Genomic DNA, 19,324 nt, shown 5'->3' on the forward strand with positions numbered 1-19,324 from the left:
CCATTTACATAGTGGTTCTGGAATGACCAGATAATCACAATCATCCAAATTGGATAACACCTCCTTAAGCAGAGCGCGGAGATGTTCCAACTTAAATTTAAAAGTAATCACATCAGGTTCAGCTTGTTGAGAAATGGTTTCCTGAATCTGAAATTTCTCCCTCAGACAAAACCTCCCTGGCCCCCTCAGACTGGTGTAGGGGGCCCTTCAGAAACCATATCATCAGCGTTCTCATGCTCTACAGAATTTTCTAAAACAGAGCAGGTCGCGCTTTCGCTGATAAGCGGGCATATTTGGCTAAAATGTTTTTGATAGAATTATCCATTACAGCCGTTAAATGTTGCATAGTAAGGAGTATTGGCGCACTAGATGTACTAGGGGCCTCCTGTATGGGCAAGACTGGTGTAGACGAAGGAGGGGATGATGCAGTACCATGCTTACTCCCCTCAGCTTGAGGAATCATCTTGGGCATCATTTTTACTAAATTTTTTTTTTTTATGACATAAAATACATACAGTTAAATGAGAAGGAACCTTGGTTTCCCCACAGTCAGAACACAATCTATCTGGTAGTTCAGACATGTTAAACAGGCATAAACTTGATAACAAAGCACAAAAAACGTTTTAAAATAAAACCGTTACTGTCACTTTAAATTTTAAACTAAACACACTTTATTACTGCAATTGCGAAAAAGTATGAAGGAATTGTTCAAAATTCACCAAAATTTCACCACAGTGTCTTAAAGCCTTAAAAGTATTGCACACCAAATTTGGAAGCCTTTAACCCTTAAAATAACGGAACCGGAGCCGTTTTTATATTTAACCCCTTTACAGTCCCTGGAATCTGCTTTGCTGAGACCCAACCAAGCCCAAAGGGGAATACGATACCAAATGATGCCTTCAGAAAGACTTTTCTATGTATCAGAGCTCCACACACATGCAGCTGCATGCCATGCTGTCCTCAAAAACAAGTGCGCCATACCGGCGCGAAAATGAGGCTCTGACTATGATTAGGGAAAGCCCCTAAAGAATAAGGTGTCAAAAACAGTGCCTGCCGATATAATCATATCAAAATACCCAGAATAAATGATTCCTCAAGGCTAAATATGTGTTAATAATGAATCGATTTAGCCCAGAAAAAGTCTACAGTCTTAATAAGCCCTTGTGAAGCCCTTATTTACTATCTTAATAAACATGGCTTACCGGATCCCATAGGGAAAATGACAGCTTCCAGCATTACATCGTCTTGTTAGAATGTGTCATACCTCAAGCAGTAAGAGACTGCACACTGTTCCCCCAACTGAAGTTAATTGCTCTCAACAGTCCTGTGTGGAACAGCCATGGATTTTAGTTACGGTGCTAAAATCATTTCCTCATACAAACAGAAATCTTCATCTCTTTTCTGTTTCTGAGTAAATAGTACATACCAGCACTATTTTAAAATAACAAACTCTTGATTGAATAATAAAAACTACAGTTAAACACTAAAAAACTCTAAGCCATTCTCCGTGGAGATGTTGCCTGTACAACGGCAAAGAGAATGACTGGGGTAGGCGAGCCTAGGAGGGATCATGTGACCAGCTTTGCTGGGCTCTTTGCCATTTCCTGTTGGGGAAGAGAATATCCCACAAGTAAGGATGACGCCGTGGACCGGACAACACCTATGTTGGAGAAAGGTATATTAAGCAATTTAGATTTAGAAGTAACGTCAGCTGACCAGGATTTTAGCCACAGTGCTCTGCGTGCCTGAATGGCGAATCCGGAATTCTTAGCCGTAAGTTTAGTTAAATGTACTACGGCATCTGAAATAAATGAGTTAGCTAACTTAAGGGCTTTAAGCTTGTGTGTAATCTCATCTAATGGAGCTGATTCAAGTGTCTCTTCCAGAGACTCAAACCAAAATGCTGCTGCAGCCGAGACAGGCGCAATGCATGCAAGAGGTTGCAATATAAAACCTTGTTGAACAAACATTTCTTAAGGTAACCCTCTAACTTTTTATCCATTGGATCTGAAAAGGCACAGCTATCCTCCACCGGGATAGTGGTACGCTTAGCTAAAGTAGAAACTGCTCCCTCCACCTTAGGGACCGTTTGCCATAAGTCCCGTGTGGTGGCGTCTATTGGAAACATCTTTCTAAATATCGGAGGGGGTGAGAACGGCACACCCGGGTCTATCCCACTCCTTAGTAACAATTTCAGTAAGTCTCTTAGGTATAGGAAAAACATCAGTACTCGCCGTAGCCCTTCCCTAGTCGCAAAATATTTATCCAACCTACACATTTTCTCTGGTATTGCAACGGTGTTACAATCATTCAGAGCCGCTAACACCTCCCCTAGTAATACACGGAGGTTTTCCAGCATAAATTTAAAATTTGAAATATCTGAATCCAGTTTGTTTGGATCAGAACCGTCACCCGCAGAATGAAGCTCTCCGTCCTCATGTTCTGCAAATTGTGACGCAGTGTCTGACATGGCCCTAATATTATCAGCGCACTCTGTTCTCACCCCAGAGTGATCACGCTTACCTCTTAGTTCTGGTAATTTAGCCAAAACTTCAGTCATAACAGTAGCCATATCCTGTAATGTGATTTGTAATGGCCGCCCAGATGTACTCGGCGCTACAATATCACGCACCTCCCGAGCGGGAGATGCAGGTACTGACACGTGAGGCGAGTTAGTCGGCATAACTCTCCCCTCGTTGTTTGGTGAAATATGTTCAATTTGTACAGATTGACTTTTATTTAAAGTAGCATCAATACAGTTAGTACATAAATTTTCTATTGGGCTCCACTTTGGCTTTAGCACATATAGCACAGATATCTTCCTCTGAATCAGACATGTTTAACACACTAGCAAATAAACTAGCAACTTGGAAATACTTTTCAAGTAATTTACTATAATATGAAAACGTACTGTGCCTATAAGAAGCACAGAAAAAGTTATGACAGTTGAAAATTAATAAACTGAAAAGTTATAGCATCAAATCTTTGTAAAAAACACAATTTTAGCAAAGGATTGCTCCCATTAGCAAAGGATAACTAACCCTGATAGCAGAAAAAAAAAAAATAAAAAAAAAAAAATAAAAAAAAAAAAAAACGTTTATTTCTGTATTTTTTTTTTTTATCACAGTCAACTACAATCTCACAGCTCTGCTGTGAGTGATTACCTCCCTCAAAACAAGTTTTGAAGACCCCTGAGTTCTGTAGAGATGAACCGGATCATGCAGGGAAGACAATAAACTTCTGACTGAATTTTTTGATGCGTAGCAAAAGCACCAAAAAAGGTCCCTCCCCCTCACACATAACAGTGAGAGAGATCAGTAAACTGTCATAAATTAAATAAAACGACTGCCAAGTGGAAAAAAAATAGTGCCCAAAACATTTTTTCACCCAGTACCTCAGAAAATTAAACGATTTTACATGCCAGCAAAAAACGTTTAACATTAATAAATTGAGTGTTATTAAAAAGCCTGTTGCTAGTCCCTGCAAATTAGGCTAAAGTTTTATGCATACAGTATAATTCCAGTGAAGTGCCATTCCCCAGAATACTGAAGTGTAAAATATACATACATGACAGCCTGATACCAGTTGCTGCTACTGCATTTAAGGCTGAGTTTACATTATATCGGTATGGCAGAATTTTCTCATCAATTCCATTGTCAGAAAATAATAAGCTGCTACATACCTCTTTGCAGATTAATCTGCCCGCTGTCCCCTGATCTGAAGTTTACCTTTCCTCAGATGGCCGAGAAACAGCAATATGATCTTAACTACTCCGGCTAAAATCATAGAAAAACTCAGGTAGATTCTTCTTCAAATTCTACCAGAGAAGGAATAACACACTCCGGTGCTATTATAAAATAACAAACTTTTGATTGAAGGTATGAAACTAAGTATAATCACCACAGTCCTCTCACACATCCTATCTATTCGCTGGGTGCAAGAGAATGACTGGTAATGGCAGTTAGGGGAGGAGCTATATAGCAGCTCTGCTGGGTGAATCCTCTTGCACTTCCTGTTGGGGAGGAGTTAATATCCCATAAGTAATGGATGATCCGTGGACTGGATACACTTAACAAGAGAAATTAGGCTTTTATTTTGAACCTTTTAAAATGGGAAGATCGGATTTCCTTGTCTTTAAAGAGACAGTCTACTACAAAATTGTTATTGTTTAAAAAGATAAATCCTTTACTATCCATTCCCCAGCTTTGCACAACCAATATTGTTATAACATCTAAAACTAAATATATTACTGTTTTTTAAGCCCCTGCAGTCTGCCTTTATCTCAGTCCATTTTATAAGCTTTTCACAGCAAGAGAATGCTAGTTAATGTTTACCATATAGATAACTCTGCGCTCGCTCCTGTGGAGTTACAAATGAGACCGCACTAATTAGATAAAATGTAAGTTGTAAATAGCACTGAGATAAGGGGCAGTTTGCAGAAGCATAGATACAAGGTAAGCACAGAGGTAAAAAGTATATTAATATAACCGTGTTGGTTATGCAAAACTGGGGAATAGGTAATAAAGGGATTATCTATCTTTTAAAACAATAACAATTTTGGAGTAGACTGTACAATTAATGGCAGGCCAAAGATAACAGTTCATAGCTATACACAGAGCTGTATTTCCTATAACATGGAGTAAGTTTGAGAATGATCCTCCTCTTTGCTGCACATTCTACTTTTGGTTTATGTAGGAGATGTAAAACTTAAAGGGCACAGAAATTATATAAGAATTTTGAATTATGGAAGAAAAGTTCTAAATATTATTTTTAAATTTGATTTTGTGTGTTTAATGTCGCTTTAAAAGACCAGTAAATACACTATATTTGCATAATTAACAAATGCATGATAACCATAAAACAATAGCACTTAATCTGAACTTCAAATGAGTAGTAGATTTTTTTTCTGACAAATTTCAAAGTTACGTCTTTTTCCCACTCCATCATGTGACAGCCACCAGCCAATCACAAATGCATATATGTATATTCTGTGAATTCTTGCACATGCTCAGTAGAAGCTGGTGATTTAAAAAGTGTAAATATAAAAAGACTGTGCTCATTTTGTTAATGGAAGTAAATTGGAAAGTTGTTAAAAGTGCTGCTATCTGAATCATGGAAGTTTAATTTTGACTTGAGTGTCCCTTTAATTGTAGCTATTTTAGAGAGGAAGCTCAGTTTCAGATGTGCTCTCTCTCTTAACCCCCAAAACTCACGGGAGTTTGGGAATCCCTAGTATATGCATAAGGATACGATTTAAGCTGGTTTACACTTCAAACGGAAATGCATCCTTCTGGTTGATATCTGCCTTCAACATCTACATTTCTATGAGTCTCATTTAAAGGGAAAACATTTATTTTTCATGATTAAGATAGTGCATACCATTTTAAACAAATTTTCCAGTTTACTTCTATTAGCAAAATGTGCTCTATTCTCTTGGCAATGACATATACAGTAGGTGGAGCCACCAATCAGCATTTAGTGCCCAGTACGGAATTACTGCACCTGAGCATACCAAGGTATGCTTTTGCTTTTTAACAACCGTAACCAAGGAAACAAAGCAAATTAGATAATAGAAGTACATTTTGACTGTCCTTTAAAACAGAATTTCTAATGAGGAGTAAAATACTACTCAGTGTGTTGTTAATAACACAATCCCTAATGTACACAGTTTTCTCTGGTGTTATCTTTTTAACCACTTAAAAATTCTTAAACCTACTTATAATCCTGAAAATGCATGCAGAACAGTTAAAAAAAAAAAAAAAAAAAGAATTCTAATTTACCATTTCTGCCATTTTTTCTGCAGGCGTGCAAGAAAATTCTATTGGTTGCGATGCATGCTTAGCGGTACTTGAGCCGGTATTTCCAATCAGGTGTGATTTCACAGCGGTTGCCAAGTTCAGATTGGATGTAATCAGCTCTGCAGTACTGTGAGGTTGTGGACCTGGGTGGTAAGTCTGCTGCCTTCCCCACTGCAAAGAGACAAGTAGCTCTTCTAGTAATCTGTAGATGCAAAAGAAAAATTATACAAATTAAACAAAATCAACAGAAATATTTATATACTTCATTTAACAAACCTATTACATATAAGATGCGGATCATAAAACTCAACTGATGCTCCTATAAATCAGAGAAAATCTAGGAAATGGCTGGCAATCTTCTTAAAAACAAAATTTATGCTTACCTGATAAATTCATTTCTCCTGTAGTGTGGTCAGTCCACGGGTCATCATTACTTCTGGGATATTATCTCCTCCCCTACAGGAAGTGCAAGAGGATTCACCCAGCAGAGCTGCTATATAGCTCCTCCCCTCTACGTCACCTCCAGTCATTCGACCAAAGGACCAACGAGAAAGGAGAAGCCCAAGGGTGTAGTGGTGACTGGAGTATAATCCAAAAATTTTTTTAGCCTGCCATAAAAAACAGGGCGGGCCGTGGACTGACCACACTACAGGAGAAATGAAATTATAAGGTAAGCATAAATTTTGTTTTCTCCTGTTAAGTGTGGTCAGTCCACGGGTCATCATTACTTCTGGGATACCAATACCAAAGCAAAAGTACACGGATGACGGGAGGGACAGGCAGGCTCTTTATACGGAGGGAACCACTGCCTGAAGAACCTTTCTCCCAAAAACAGCCTCCGAAGAAGCAAAAGTGTCAAATTTGTAAAATTTGGAAAAAGTATGAAGAGAAGACCAAGTTGCAGCCTTGCAAATCTGTTCAACAGAAGCCTCATTCTTAAAGGCCCAAGTGGAAGCCACAGCTCTAGTAGAATGAGCTGTAATTCTTTCAGGAGGCTGCTGTCCAGCAGTCTCATAGGCTAACCGTATTATGCTACGAAGCCAAAAAGAGAGAGAGGTAGCCGAAGCTTTTTGACCTCTCCTCTGACCAGAATAAACGACAAACAGGGAAGACGTTTGACGAAAATCCTTAGTTGCCTGTAGATAAAATTTCAGGGCACGGACTACATCTAGATTGTGTAGCAGACGTTCCTTCTTCGAGGAAGGATTAGGACACAAAGATGGAACAACAATCTCTTGATTGATATTCCTGTTAGTGACCACCTTAGGTAGGAACCCAGGTTTAGTACGCAGAACTACCTTGTCTGAATGAAAAATCAGATAAGGAGAATCACAATGTAAGGCAGATAACTCAGAAACTCTTCGAGCCGAGGAAATAGCCATTAAAAACAGAACTTTCCAAGATAACAACTTGATATCAATGGAATGAAGGGGTTCAAACGGAACACCCTGTAAAACATTAAGAACTAAGTTCAAACTCCATGGCGGAGCAACAGTTTTAAACACAGGCTTGATCCTAGCTAAAGCCTGACAAAAAGCTTGAACGTCCGGAACTTCTGACAGACGTTTGTGTAAAAGAATGGACAGAGCTGAAATCTGTCCCTTTAAAGAACTAGCGGATAACCCCTTTTCTAAACCTTCTTGTAGAAAAGACAATATCCTTGGAATCCTAACCTTACTCCATGAGTAACTCTTGGATTCGCACCAATATAAGTATTTACGCCATATTTTATGGTAAATCCTTCTGGTAACAGGCTTCCTAGCCTGTATTAAGGTATCAATAACTGGCTCAGAAAAACCACGTTTTGATAAAATCAAGCGTTCAATTTCCAAGCAGTCAGCTTCAGAGAAGTTAGATTTTGATGTTTGAATGGACCCTGGATCAGAAGGTCCTGTTTCAGAGGTAGAGACCAAGGCGGACAGGATGACATGTCCACTAGATCTGCATACCAAGTCCTGCATGGCCATGCAGGTGCTATTAGAATCACTGATGCTCTCTCCTGTTTGATTCTGGCAATCAATCGAGGAAGCATCGGGAAGGGTGGAAACACATAAGCCATCCCGAAGGTCCAAGGTGCTGTCAAAGCATCTATCAGAACCGCTCCAGGATCCCTGGATCTGGACCCGTAGCGAGGAAGCTTGGCGTTCTGACGAGACGCCATGAGATCTATCTCTGGTTTGCCCCAACGTCGAAGTATCTGGGCAAAGACCTCCGGATGAAGTTCCCACTCCCCCGGATGAAAAGTCTGACGACTTAAGAAATCCGCCTCCCAGTTCTCCACTCCCGGGATGTGGATTGCAGACAGGTGGCAAGAGTGAGACTCTGCCCAGCGAATTATCTTTGATACTTCCATCATTGCTAGGGAGCTTCTTGTCCCTCCCTGATGGTTGATGTAAGCTACAGTCGTGATGTTGTCCGACTGAAACCTGATGAACCCCCGAGTTGTTAACTGGGGCCAAGCCAGAAGGGCATTGAGAACTGCTCTCAATTCCAGAATGTTTATTGGAAGGAGACTCTCCTCCTGATTCCATAGTCCCTGAGCCTTCAGAGAATTCCAGACAGCACCCCAACCTAGTAGGCTGGCGTCTGTTACAATTGTCCAGTCTGGCCTGCTGAATGGCATTCCCCTGGACAGGTGTGGCCGATAAAGCCACCATAGAAGAGAATTTCTGGTCTCTTGATTCAGATTCAGAGTGGGGGACAAATCTGAGTAATCCCCATTCCACTGACTTAGCATGCACAATTGCAGCGGTCTGAGATGTAGGCGTGCAAAAGGTACTATGTCCATTGCCGCTACCATTAAGCCGATCACCTCCATGCATTGAGCTACTGACGGGTGTTGAATGGAATGAAGGACCCGGCATGCATTTTGAAGCTTTGTTAACCTGTCTTCTGTCAGGTAAATCTTCATTTCTACAGAATCTATCAGAGTCCCCAAGAAGGGAACTCTTGTGAGTGGAAAGAGAGAACTCTTCTTTTCGTTCACCTTCCATCCATGCGACCTTAGAACTGCCAGTACTAACTCTGTATGAGACTTGGCAGTTTGAAAGCTTGAAGCTTGTATCAGAATGTCGTCTAGGTACGGAGCTACCGAAATTCCTCGCGGTCTTAGTACCGCCAGAAGAGTACCCAGAACCTTTGTGAAGATTCTTGGAGCTGTAGCCAATCCGAATGGAAGAGCTACAAACTGGTAATGCCTGTCTAGAAAGGCAAACCTTAGATACCGGTAATGATTTCTGTGAATCGGTATGTGAAGGTAAGCATCCTTTAAATCCACTGTGGTCATGTACTGACCCTCTTGGATCATGGGCAAAATTGATTCGAATAGTTTCCATCTTGAACGATGGAACTCTTAGGAATTTGTTTAGGATCTTTAAATCCAAGATTGGCCTGAAAGTTCCCTCTTTTTTGGGAACTACAAACAGATTTGAGTAAAACCCTTGTCCTTGTTCCGACCGCGGAACTGGATGGATCACTCCCATTAATAAAAGATCTTGTACGCAGTGTAGGAACGCTTCTTTCTTTATTTGGTTTGTTGACAACCTTGACAGATGAAATCTCCCTCTTGGGGGAGAGGATTTGAAGTCCAGAAGGTATCCCTGAGATATGATCTCTAACGCCCAGGGATCCTGAACATCTCTTGCCCAAGCCTGGGCGAAGAGAGAAAGTCTGCACCCTACTAGATCCGGTCCCGGATCAGGGGCCCTCGATTCATGCTGTCTTAGGGGCAGCAGCAGGTTTCCTGGCCTGCTTGCCCTTGTTCCAGGACTGGTTAGGTTTCCAGCCTTGTCTGTAGCGAGCAACAGCTCCTTCCTGTTTTGGTGCAGAGGAAGTTGATGCTGTTCCTGCTTTAAAATTACGAAAGGAACGAAAATTAGACTGTCTAGCCCTAGGTTTGGCTTTGTCCTGAGGCAGGGCATGGCCTTTACCTCCTGTAATGTCAGCGATAATCTCCTTCAACCCGGGCCCGAATAAGGTCTGCCCTTTGAAAGGTATATTAAGCAATTTAGATTTAGAAGTAACATCAGCTGACCAGGATTTTAGCCACAGCGCTCTGCGTGCCTGAATGGCAAATCCGGAATTCTTAGCCGTAAGTTTAGTTAAATGTACTACGGCATCTGAAATAAATGAGTTAGCTAACTTAAGGGTTCTAAGTTTGAGTGTAATCTCATCTAGTGTAGATGATTCAAGTGTCTCTTCCAGAGACTCAAACCAAAATGCTGCTGCAGCCGTGACAGGCGCAATACATGCAAGAGGTTGCAATATAAAACCTTGTTGAACAAACATTTTCTTAAGATAACCCTCTAATTTTTTATCCATTGGATCTGAAAAGGCACAGCTATCCTCCACCGGGATAGTGGTACGCTTAGCTAAAGTAGAAACTGCTCCCTCCACCTTAGGGACCGTTTGCCATAAGTCCCGTGTGGTGTCGTCTATTGGAAACATTTTTCTAAATATCGGAGGAGGTGAGAACGGCACACCGGGCCTATCCCACTCCTTAGTAACAATTTCATTAAGTCTCTTAGGTATAGGAAAAACATCAGTACTCGCCGGTACCGCAAAATATTTATCAAACCTACACATTTTCTCTGGTATTGCAACTGTGTTACAATCATTCAGAGCCGCTAACACCTCCCCTAGTAATACACGGAGGTTTTCCAGCTTAAATTTGAAATATCTGAATCCAGTCTGTTTGGATCAGAACCGTCACCCACAGAATGAAGTTCTCCGTCCTCATGTTCTGCCACCTGTGACGCAGTGTCTGACATGGCCCTAATATTATCAGCGCACTCTGTTCTCACCCCAGAGTGATCACGCTTGCCTCTAAGTTCTGGTAATTTAGCCAAAACTTCAGTCATAACAGTAGCCATATCCTGTAATGTGATTTGAAATGGCCGCCCAGATGTACTCGGCGCTACAATATCACGCACCTCCCGAGCGGGAGATGCAGGTACGGACACGTGAGGCGAGTTAGTCGGCATAACTCTCCCCTCGTTGTCTGGTGAAATATGTTCAATTTGTACAGATTGACTTTTATTTAAAGTAGCATCAATACAGTTAGTATATAAATTTCTATTGGGCTCCACTTTGGCATTAGCACATATAGCACATGTATCTTCCTCTGAATCAGACATGTTTAACACACTAGCAATTAACTAGCAACTTGGAAATGCTTTTTCAAGTAATTTACAATAATATGAAAACGAACTGTGCCTATAAGAAGCACAGAAAAAATTATGACAGTTGAAAATAATTAAGTTATAGCATCAAATCTTTGTAAGAAATATACAATTTTAGCAAAGGATTGTTCCCATTAGCAAAGGATAACTAACCCTGGCAGCAGAAAAAAATACACAAATAAACGTTTTTTATCACAGTCAACTACAATCTTCACAGCTCTGCTGTGAATGATTACCTCCCTCAAAAAAGGCTTTGGAGATCCCTGAGTTCTGTAGAGATGAACCGGATCATGCAGGAAGAAAATGAACCTCTGACTGAGTTTTTTGATGCGTAGTAAAAGCGCCAAAAATGGCCCCTCCCCCTCACACTTAACAGTGAGAGAGATCAGTGAACTGCTTTAATTTAAACAAAACTATTGCCAAGTGGAAAAAATAGTGCCCAAAACATTTTTTCACCCAGTACCTCAGAGAAATAAACGTTTTTACATGCCAGCAAAAAAACGTTTAACCTCAATAAATTAATTGTTATTTAAAACCTATTGCAAGTCCCTGCAAATTAGGTTAAGTCTATGCATACAGTATAAATCCAGTGAAGTACCATTCCCCAGAATACTGAAGTGTAAAATATACATACATGACAGCCTGATACCAGCTACATCTACTGCATTTAAGGCTGAGTTTACATTATAACGGTATGGCAGGATTTTCTCATCAATTCCATGTCAGAAAATAACAAACTGCTACATACCTCTTTGCAGATTAATCTGCCCGCTGTCCCCTGATCTGAAGTTTACCTCTCCTCAGATGGCCGAGAAACAGCAATATGATCTTAACTACTCCGGCTAAAATCATAGAAAAAACTCAGGTAGATTCTTCTTCAAATTCTACCAGAGAATGAATAACACACTCCGGTGCTATTATAAAATAACAAACTTTTGATTGAAGGTAATAAACTAATTAAATCACCATAGTCCTCTCACACATCCTATCTATTCGTTGGGTGCAAGAGAATGACTGGGGGTGACGTAGAGGGGAGGAGCTATATAGCAGCTCTGCTGGGTGAATCCTCTTGCACTTCCTGTAGGGGAGGAGATAATATCCCAGAAGTAATGATGACCCGTGGACTGACCACACTTAACAGGAGAAATATATGTTCTGTAACATTTACAGGGTCTGAGTCATAGATTTAACATTTCTATTACCTTTTAACATTTTTAAATAAATACATTCTTAATTTAAAATTGTACTCAAGCCTTAGGCCAAAGCATATAAAATGATCTATGTACCAATAGTTGCAACATTTGAAGAATTTATCACAGTCTTAAGGAGTCATAAACATCCTTTAGATGAAAAACAGGGAGATGTCTATAACATTTCCTGTTAAATGAAGAAGACAACCCCCCCATCTTCTACCAGGATTCCACAATGTGCGGTGACGTAATCACATATGATTGTGCAAAGTTAAATTTCAGCCAATGACTAACATTTGTTTTATGGGTTAGAGGGGCTCTTATGTGGCCACAATCTTGGTCCCCATAGCAGGGGAATCTGTACTTTCAAATGGCGCATGTGTCCCTCAAAGATGCAGGTGATCTCTAAGAATGGTAATTGCCAGCAGCACCAGCCTCCAGGGAGAAGATGGGTCAATTTGAGCCTTCTCCTCCTCAGCATCTCCCAAATAATATCACCTATCGAGAATAGTTACTTGTCCCACTCTTTTCCAGGGATGTTTCAAGAGGCGTTGGCATTTACAGATCCCAGATCTCCTGCTCTACTTAAGGTGCCATAAAACAGGTTGAGATCTGTGCATATCCTAAAAGGGCTAATTAAGTAAAAATAAATAGTTTGCATAAAAAAACAAAAATGTATGCTTACCTGATAAATTTATTTCCGGGCTTGGAGAGTCCACAACGTCATTCCAATTACTAGTGGGTTATTAAACTCCTGGCCAGCAGGAGGAGGCAAAAAGCACTCCAGCAAAGCTGTTACTAGTGGGAACCAATACCCAAGCTAGAGGACACAGAATGAACAGGGAGGGAGAACAAGGCAGGAGGACCTAAACAGAGGGCATCCCTGCTTAAAGAACCTTTCTCCCAAAAGAGGCCTTAGCTGAGTCAAAAGTATCAAATTTGTAGAATTTGGAAAAAAATATGCAAAGAGGACCATGTTGCCGCCTTGCAAATCTGTTCTTCATTTTGAAAGCCCAAGATGAGGAGACAGCCCTAGTGGAATGAGCCGTAATTCTCTCAGGAGGCTGCTGTCCAGCAGTCTCATAAGCAAAACATATCATACTTCTTAACCAGAGGCAAAGAGAAGTAGAAGAGGCCTTCTGACCCTTATGCTTTCCAGAGAAAACATCAAACAGGGCAAAAGGTCGCGGAAAATCTATCTTTAGAAGCTTGTAGGTAAAATTTTAGAGCACGCACAACATCTAAGTAATGCAAAAGACATTCCTTATGAGGAGTATTAGAACAAAAAGAAGAAACAACAATTTCCTGATTAATGGTTCGATCCGACACCGCCTTAGGGAGAAACCCCAATTTAGTACGAACTGCAGAGCTGAAAGCTCAGAAACTCTGCGAGCGGAAGAAATAGCAAGGAGAAACAGAACCTTCCAAGAAAACAACTTTATATCAACAACATGCATCGGATCAAACGGAGTCTGCTGCAGAACTAGGTTAAGACTCCAAGGAGGAGCAACAGGTTTAAACACAGGCCTGATTCTGACCAGGGCCTGAACAAAAGCTTGAACATCTGGAAAATCTGCCAGATGTTTGTGCAAAAGAATAGATAGAATCTGACCCTTCAAAGTACTGACTGAAAGACCGTTCTCCAGGTCACCCTGAAGAAAAAGATAAAAAATGCAGGGAATCCTCACACGGCTCCAGGAGAAACCCAGAGATTTGCACCAAAAAAGATATTTACGCCATACCTTATGGTAAATCCTGCGAGTAACATGTTTACGAGCCCGAAGCATAGATCAATAATCGCTTCAGAAAAAACACGTCTAGACAGAACTAGGCATTCAATCTCCAAGCAGTTGGCTTCAGAGAAACCAGGATTGGATGGAGGAATTTACCCTGAAGTAGAAGGTACTTCCTCAGAGGTAACCAGATCCTGTGAGGCCATGCAGGAGCTATTAGAATTACAGATGCCCTCTCCTGCTTGATACGAGCAATGACTCAAAGAAGGAGAGCAAACAGGGGGGGGGGGGGGGGAAACAGGTACGCCAGACTGAAGTTCCAAGGCACCACTAAAGCGTTAGAGCGGTCTGTGGCTCTCTTGATCCATACTTTGGGTGAACCTCTGGGTGGAGAGCACACTCCCCGGAATGAAAAGTCTGCCTGCTCAGAAAAACCACCTCCCAGTTGTCCACTCCTGGGATGCGGAAGGCAGAGAGGAGACAATCATAAGACTCCGCCCACTGGAGAATGAGAGTCACCTCCTTCGTTGCCGTCAGGGTTTTTTCCCTGCTTTGTTTGCCATGTGCTGCTGGCAGCCATTTTACTCACCTCTATTGCTGACTCTGGTGCATAGTGTGTGGTGCTGCTCATTTCCTGAATGCCCTTTTATGGTCAGACTGGTGTACATCATCCATGTGAGACAGGTTGCAGTCTCAGAATTGTGATGTCATCACTTATTATTTTAAGGGCCTCTGTTCAGTATGCTTTGCCCTTGCGTTGTCTCAGACCTGTTTTTGAGAGTTCCTGTTCCTGTGTATTACCTGGCTGTCTGACGTCCCTCCTGGTTCCTGATCCCTGGCTTGTTCCTGACTGCTGTTCTCCTTGTTCCCGATTCCGGATTGTCTGACTACATGCTTTAGCTCCTGACTCGGCTCGTCTGACTACCAGCTCTGGTTTTGACTCCTGGCTTGTTATTTGACTTGTGGACTTTTTTATTATTTTATGCTATTAATAAAAGGTGCGATTATTTTTGCACTTCTCGTCTCAGTCTGATTCCTGGCACCCTGACATTACGCAAGGGCCATGAATCCTGATGGTGCTAATAATCCACCTTTACCTACCACCATTTCCAGGATGGGTGTACAGGATAACCGCTTGGATCAATTTGCACTAGCCCTGCTGACTCGCACTGCAGATTTGGACCAAAATGTTTTGCAAGTTATGGCTGCGCCTGTTTCTGCTGCTGCACCTAGTCCTACCAGGAGCATGTCCGGTTCTGCACCTCTACCTCAGCGAAATGGAGGTGATCCTATTCAGTGCAGAGGGTTTTTGAACCAGGTAGGCATTTACTTTGAGATGTTACCTCAGGCGTTTCCCTCTGACAGAGCTAAGGTGGGATTTCTCATTTCGTTACTCTCTGACACAGCTTTTGCCTGGGCTAATTCCTTGTGGGAGACTAATAAACCTGTGATTTCAAATTACCCTGAATTTGTGGCCTCCTTTCAAAGGGTATTTGATGTTCTGGCTTGCTCCTCCTCTGCTGCTAAACAACTCATGTCCATTCAGCAAGGTACGAGATCTGTTGCTCAGTATGCCATTGAGTTCCGTACGCTTGCCGCAGAGGTAGGTTGGAACAATGAAGCCCTTGTTGCCGCCTTCTTTCATGGACTGTCTGATGCAATTAAAGACGAAGTTGCTGCCAGAGATTTACGAGGATCTCGAGGCTTTGATGTCTTTTTTGATCCTAATTGACATCAGAGAGGCCCTCTTTTAAGGAGCGCTTGCGGAAGCCTCCTGTTCCGTTGTCTCCTACGTGTTCGTTCCCACCCATGCCTCCCTCTCCTCCCATGCCTCCTGGTCCCGAGTCACCAGGTACTGCTGAGCCGATGCAGTTGGGATTCACGCGTCTCTCCGCGGCAGAGGGAGGGGCTCTGCCTCTATTGTGGGTTACAGGGCCACCTTTTAAAGTTTTGTCCTACACGGCCGGAAAAACGCTCACACCTAAGGTCCTGTCGGGGGCAGACCTTGGGTGGTTTATCCTCGTCCCCGGAACCGCTTAAGGAAGAAACCTTTGGTCACGGTTGTCCTTTCCTGGGTGGACTCCTCCATAGTCACCCAGGCTCTTGTTGACTCCGGTGCTGCGGGCTATTTCATTGACAGTGCTTTTGCATCAAAGCACTCCATTCCTGTTTTGCTTCGGTCCGTTCCGCTTGCAATTGAGGCCATTGATGGCAGGCCCCTTCAGACCGCACTCATTACCCACGAGACCGCTCCGTTATTCGTGGCTGTTGGGGCTCTCTATTTTGAACCCATCCAGTTCCAGGTGATAAATTCTCTGCATTTTCCAGTTGTTCTGGGTTATCCCTGGCTTCAAAAGCACAATCCCAGTTTCGACTGGAGCAAGTCCGAAATTTTGTCGTGGTCTCCGCAATGTATTTTCACTTATCTTCGGAAACCAGTTAAAGTCTTGTGCACTTCTTTCGGTTTCTCAATTGCCAGAGGAGTACCGAGAGTTCCTAGACGTTTTTGACAAGGTGTGTGCCGGTACGTTGCCTCCTCACCGGTCTTACGATTGTGCCATAGACCTGCAACCCGGAGCCATTCCTCTTCGGGGCCGGGTTTGCCCTTTGTCTCTTGCGGAGAATTGTGCTATGGAGAAGTATGTTGCAGATGCTCTGTCGCGGGGGATAATCCACAAATCCTGCTCTCCTGCAGGGGCTGGCTTCTTTGTGAAGAAAAAAGGTGGCAAGTTAAGACCATGCATCCATTATAGGGGTCTTAATAGTCTTACCATTAAGAATGCTTACCCTATTCCGCTCATTACGGAACTCTTTGACCGTCTCAAGGGAGCTACGGTCTTTTCTAAACTTAATTTGAGAGGGGTGTACAATCTCGTTAGGATCAAGGAGGGCCACAAATGGAATACAGCATTTAACACCAGGAGCGGGCATTATGAGTATCTTGTAATGCCCTTTGGCCTATGTAATGCTCCTGCTGTTTTCCAGTAATTTATTAGTGATGTCCTACGAGATATGTTGCAACAGTGTGTTGTGGTGTATTTAGACGACATCCTCATACACCTTACCCACGCTTGAGGATCATCGTTCTGATGTTACACGGGTTCTTTGGAGACTACGTGAGAACGGCCTGTTTTGTAAACTCGAGAAATGTGAGTTCCATCAGACTCAAGTAACCTTCCTAGGTTATGTTATCTCCGTTGCAGGGTTCCCCATGGATCCTGACAAGTTGTCTGCAGTTCTGCAGTGGCCTCGCCCAGTTGGTCTTCAGTCTATTCAACGTTTTTTGGGGTTTGCCAATTACTATAGAAAGTTTATTAAAAACATAATTTATGCTTACCTGATAAATTTATTTCTCTTGTGGTGTATCCAGTCCACGGATCATCCATTACTTGTGGGATATTCTCCTTCCCAACAGGAAGTTGCAAGAGGATCAGCCACAGCAGAGCTGCTATATAGCTCCTCCCCTAACTGCCATATCCAGTCATTCGACCGAAACTAGCCGAGAAAGGAGAAACCATAGGGTGCAGTGGTGACTGTAGTTTAAAATTTAGACCTGCCTTAAAAAGACAGGGCAGGCCGTGGACTGAATACACCACAAGAGAAATAAATTTATCAGGTAAGCATAAATTATGTTTTCTCTTGTTAGGTGTATCCAGTCCACGTATCATCCATTACTTGTGGGATACCAATACCAAAGCTAAAGTACACGGATGAAGGGAGGGACAAGGCAGGTACTTAAACGGAAGGGACCACTGCCTGTAGAACCTTTCTCCCAAAAATAGCCTCCGAAGAAGCAAAAGTATCAAATTTGTAAAATTTTGAAAAGGTATGAAGCGAAGACCAAGTCGCCGCTTTGCAAATCTGTTCAACAGAAGCCTCATTTTTAAAGGCCCAGGTGGAAGCCACAGCTCTAGTAGAATGAGCTGTAATCCTTTCAGGGGGCTGCTGTCCAGCAGTCTCATAGGCTAAGCGTATTACGCTCCGAAGCCAAAAAGAAAGAGAGGTTGCCGAAGCCTTTTGACCTCTCCTCTGTCCAGAGTAAACAACAAACAGGGAAGATGTTTGACGAAAATCTTTAGTCGCTTGTAAGTAAAACTTTAAAGCACGGACTACGTCCAAATTATGTAAAAGACGTTCCTCCCAGTTCTCTACACCTGGGATATGGATCGCTGATAGATGGCAAGAGTGAGTCTCTGCCCAGCGAATTATCTTGGAGACTTCTTACTTCTAACATCGCTAGGGAGCTCCTGGTCCCCCCTTGATGGTTGATGTAAGCCACAGTCGTGATGTTGTCCGACTGAAATCTGATGAACCTCAGGGTTGCTAACTGAGGCCAAGCTAGAAGAGCATTGAATATTGCTCTTAACTCCAGAATATTTATTGGGAGGAATTTCTCCTCCTGAGTCCACGATCCCTGAGCCTTCAGGGAATTCCAGACTGCACCCCAAGCTAGAAGGCTGTCATCTGTTGTTACAATTGTCCAATCTGGCCTGCGAAAGGTCATACCTTTGGACAGATGGACCCGAGATAGCCACCAGAGAAGAGAATCTCTGGTCTCTTGATCCAGATATAGCAGAGGGGACAAATCTGTGTAATCCCCATTCCACTGACTGAGCATGCATAATTGCAGCGGTCTGAGACGTAGGCGCGCAAATGGCACTATGTCCATCGCCGCTACCATTAAGCCGATCACTTCCATGCACTGAGCCACCGAAGGGCGCGGAATGTAGTGAAGAACACGGCAGGAATTTACAAGCTTTGATAACCTGGACTCCGTCAGGTAAATTTTCATTTCTACAGAATCTATCAGAGTTCCTAGGAAGGAAACCCTTGTGAGGGGTGATAGAGAACTCTTTCCCTCGTTCACTTTCCACCCATGCGACCTCAGAAATGCCAACACTATGTCCGTATGAGATTTGGCAATTTGGAAGTTTGACGCCTGTATCAGGATGTCGTCTAGATAAGGGGCCACTGCTATGCCCCGTGGTCTTAGGACCGCCAGAAGAGACCCCAGAACCTTTGTAAAAATTCTTGGGGCTGTAGCTAACCCGAAGGGAAGAGCCACAAACTGGTAATGCCTGTCTAGAAAGGCAAACCTTAGGAACCGATGATGATCTTTGTGAATCGGTATGTGAAGGTAAGCATCCTTCAAATCCACTGTGGTCATGTACTGACCCTCCTGGATCATAGGTAGGATTGTCCGAATAGTTTCCATTTTGAACGATGGAACTCTGAGGAATATGTTTAAGATCTTTAGATCCAAAATTGGTCTGAAGGTTCCCTCTTTTTTGGGAATCACAAACAGATTTGAATAAAATCCCTGTCCTTGTTCAATCTGTGGAACTGGATGGATCACTCCCATTATTAGGAGGTCTTGCACACAGCGTAAGAATGCCTCTTTCTTTATCTGGTTTACAGATAAT

General features: G+C 42.5%; 1 protein-coding gene across 2 annotated transcripts in view; it reads right to left on the reverse strand.

The window, feature by feature from the left end:
- Positions 1–19,324, reverse strand: part of BLZF1 (basic leucine zipper nuclear factor 1) — a 92,227-nt gene that overhangs the window by 19,676 nt on the left and 53,227 nt on the right. For both annotated transcript variants that reach the window (XM_053706508.1, XM_053706507.1), the window contains exon 6: positions 5,781–6,000. In XM_053706508.1, coding sequence (XP_053562483.1) covers positions 5,781–6,000 — 220 coding nt within the window. The remainder of the gene's footprint in view (positions 1–5,780; positions 6,001–19,324) is intronic.

The sequence above is a fragment of the Bombina bombina genome, chromosome 3 (genome assembly GCF_027579735.1).
Source record: "Bombina bombina isolate aBomBom1 chromosome 3, aBomBom1.pri, whole genome shotgun sequence".
In the NCBI taxonomy this organism is placed as follows: Eukaryota; Metazoa; Chordata; class Amphibia; order Anura; family Bombinatoridae; genus Bombina; species Bombina bombina.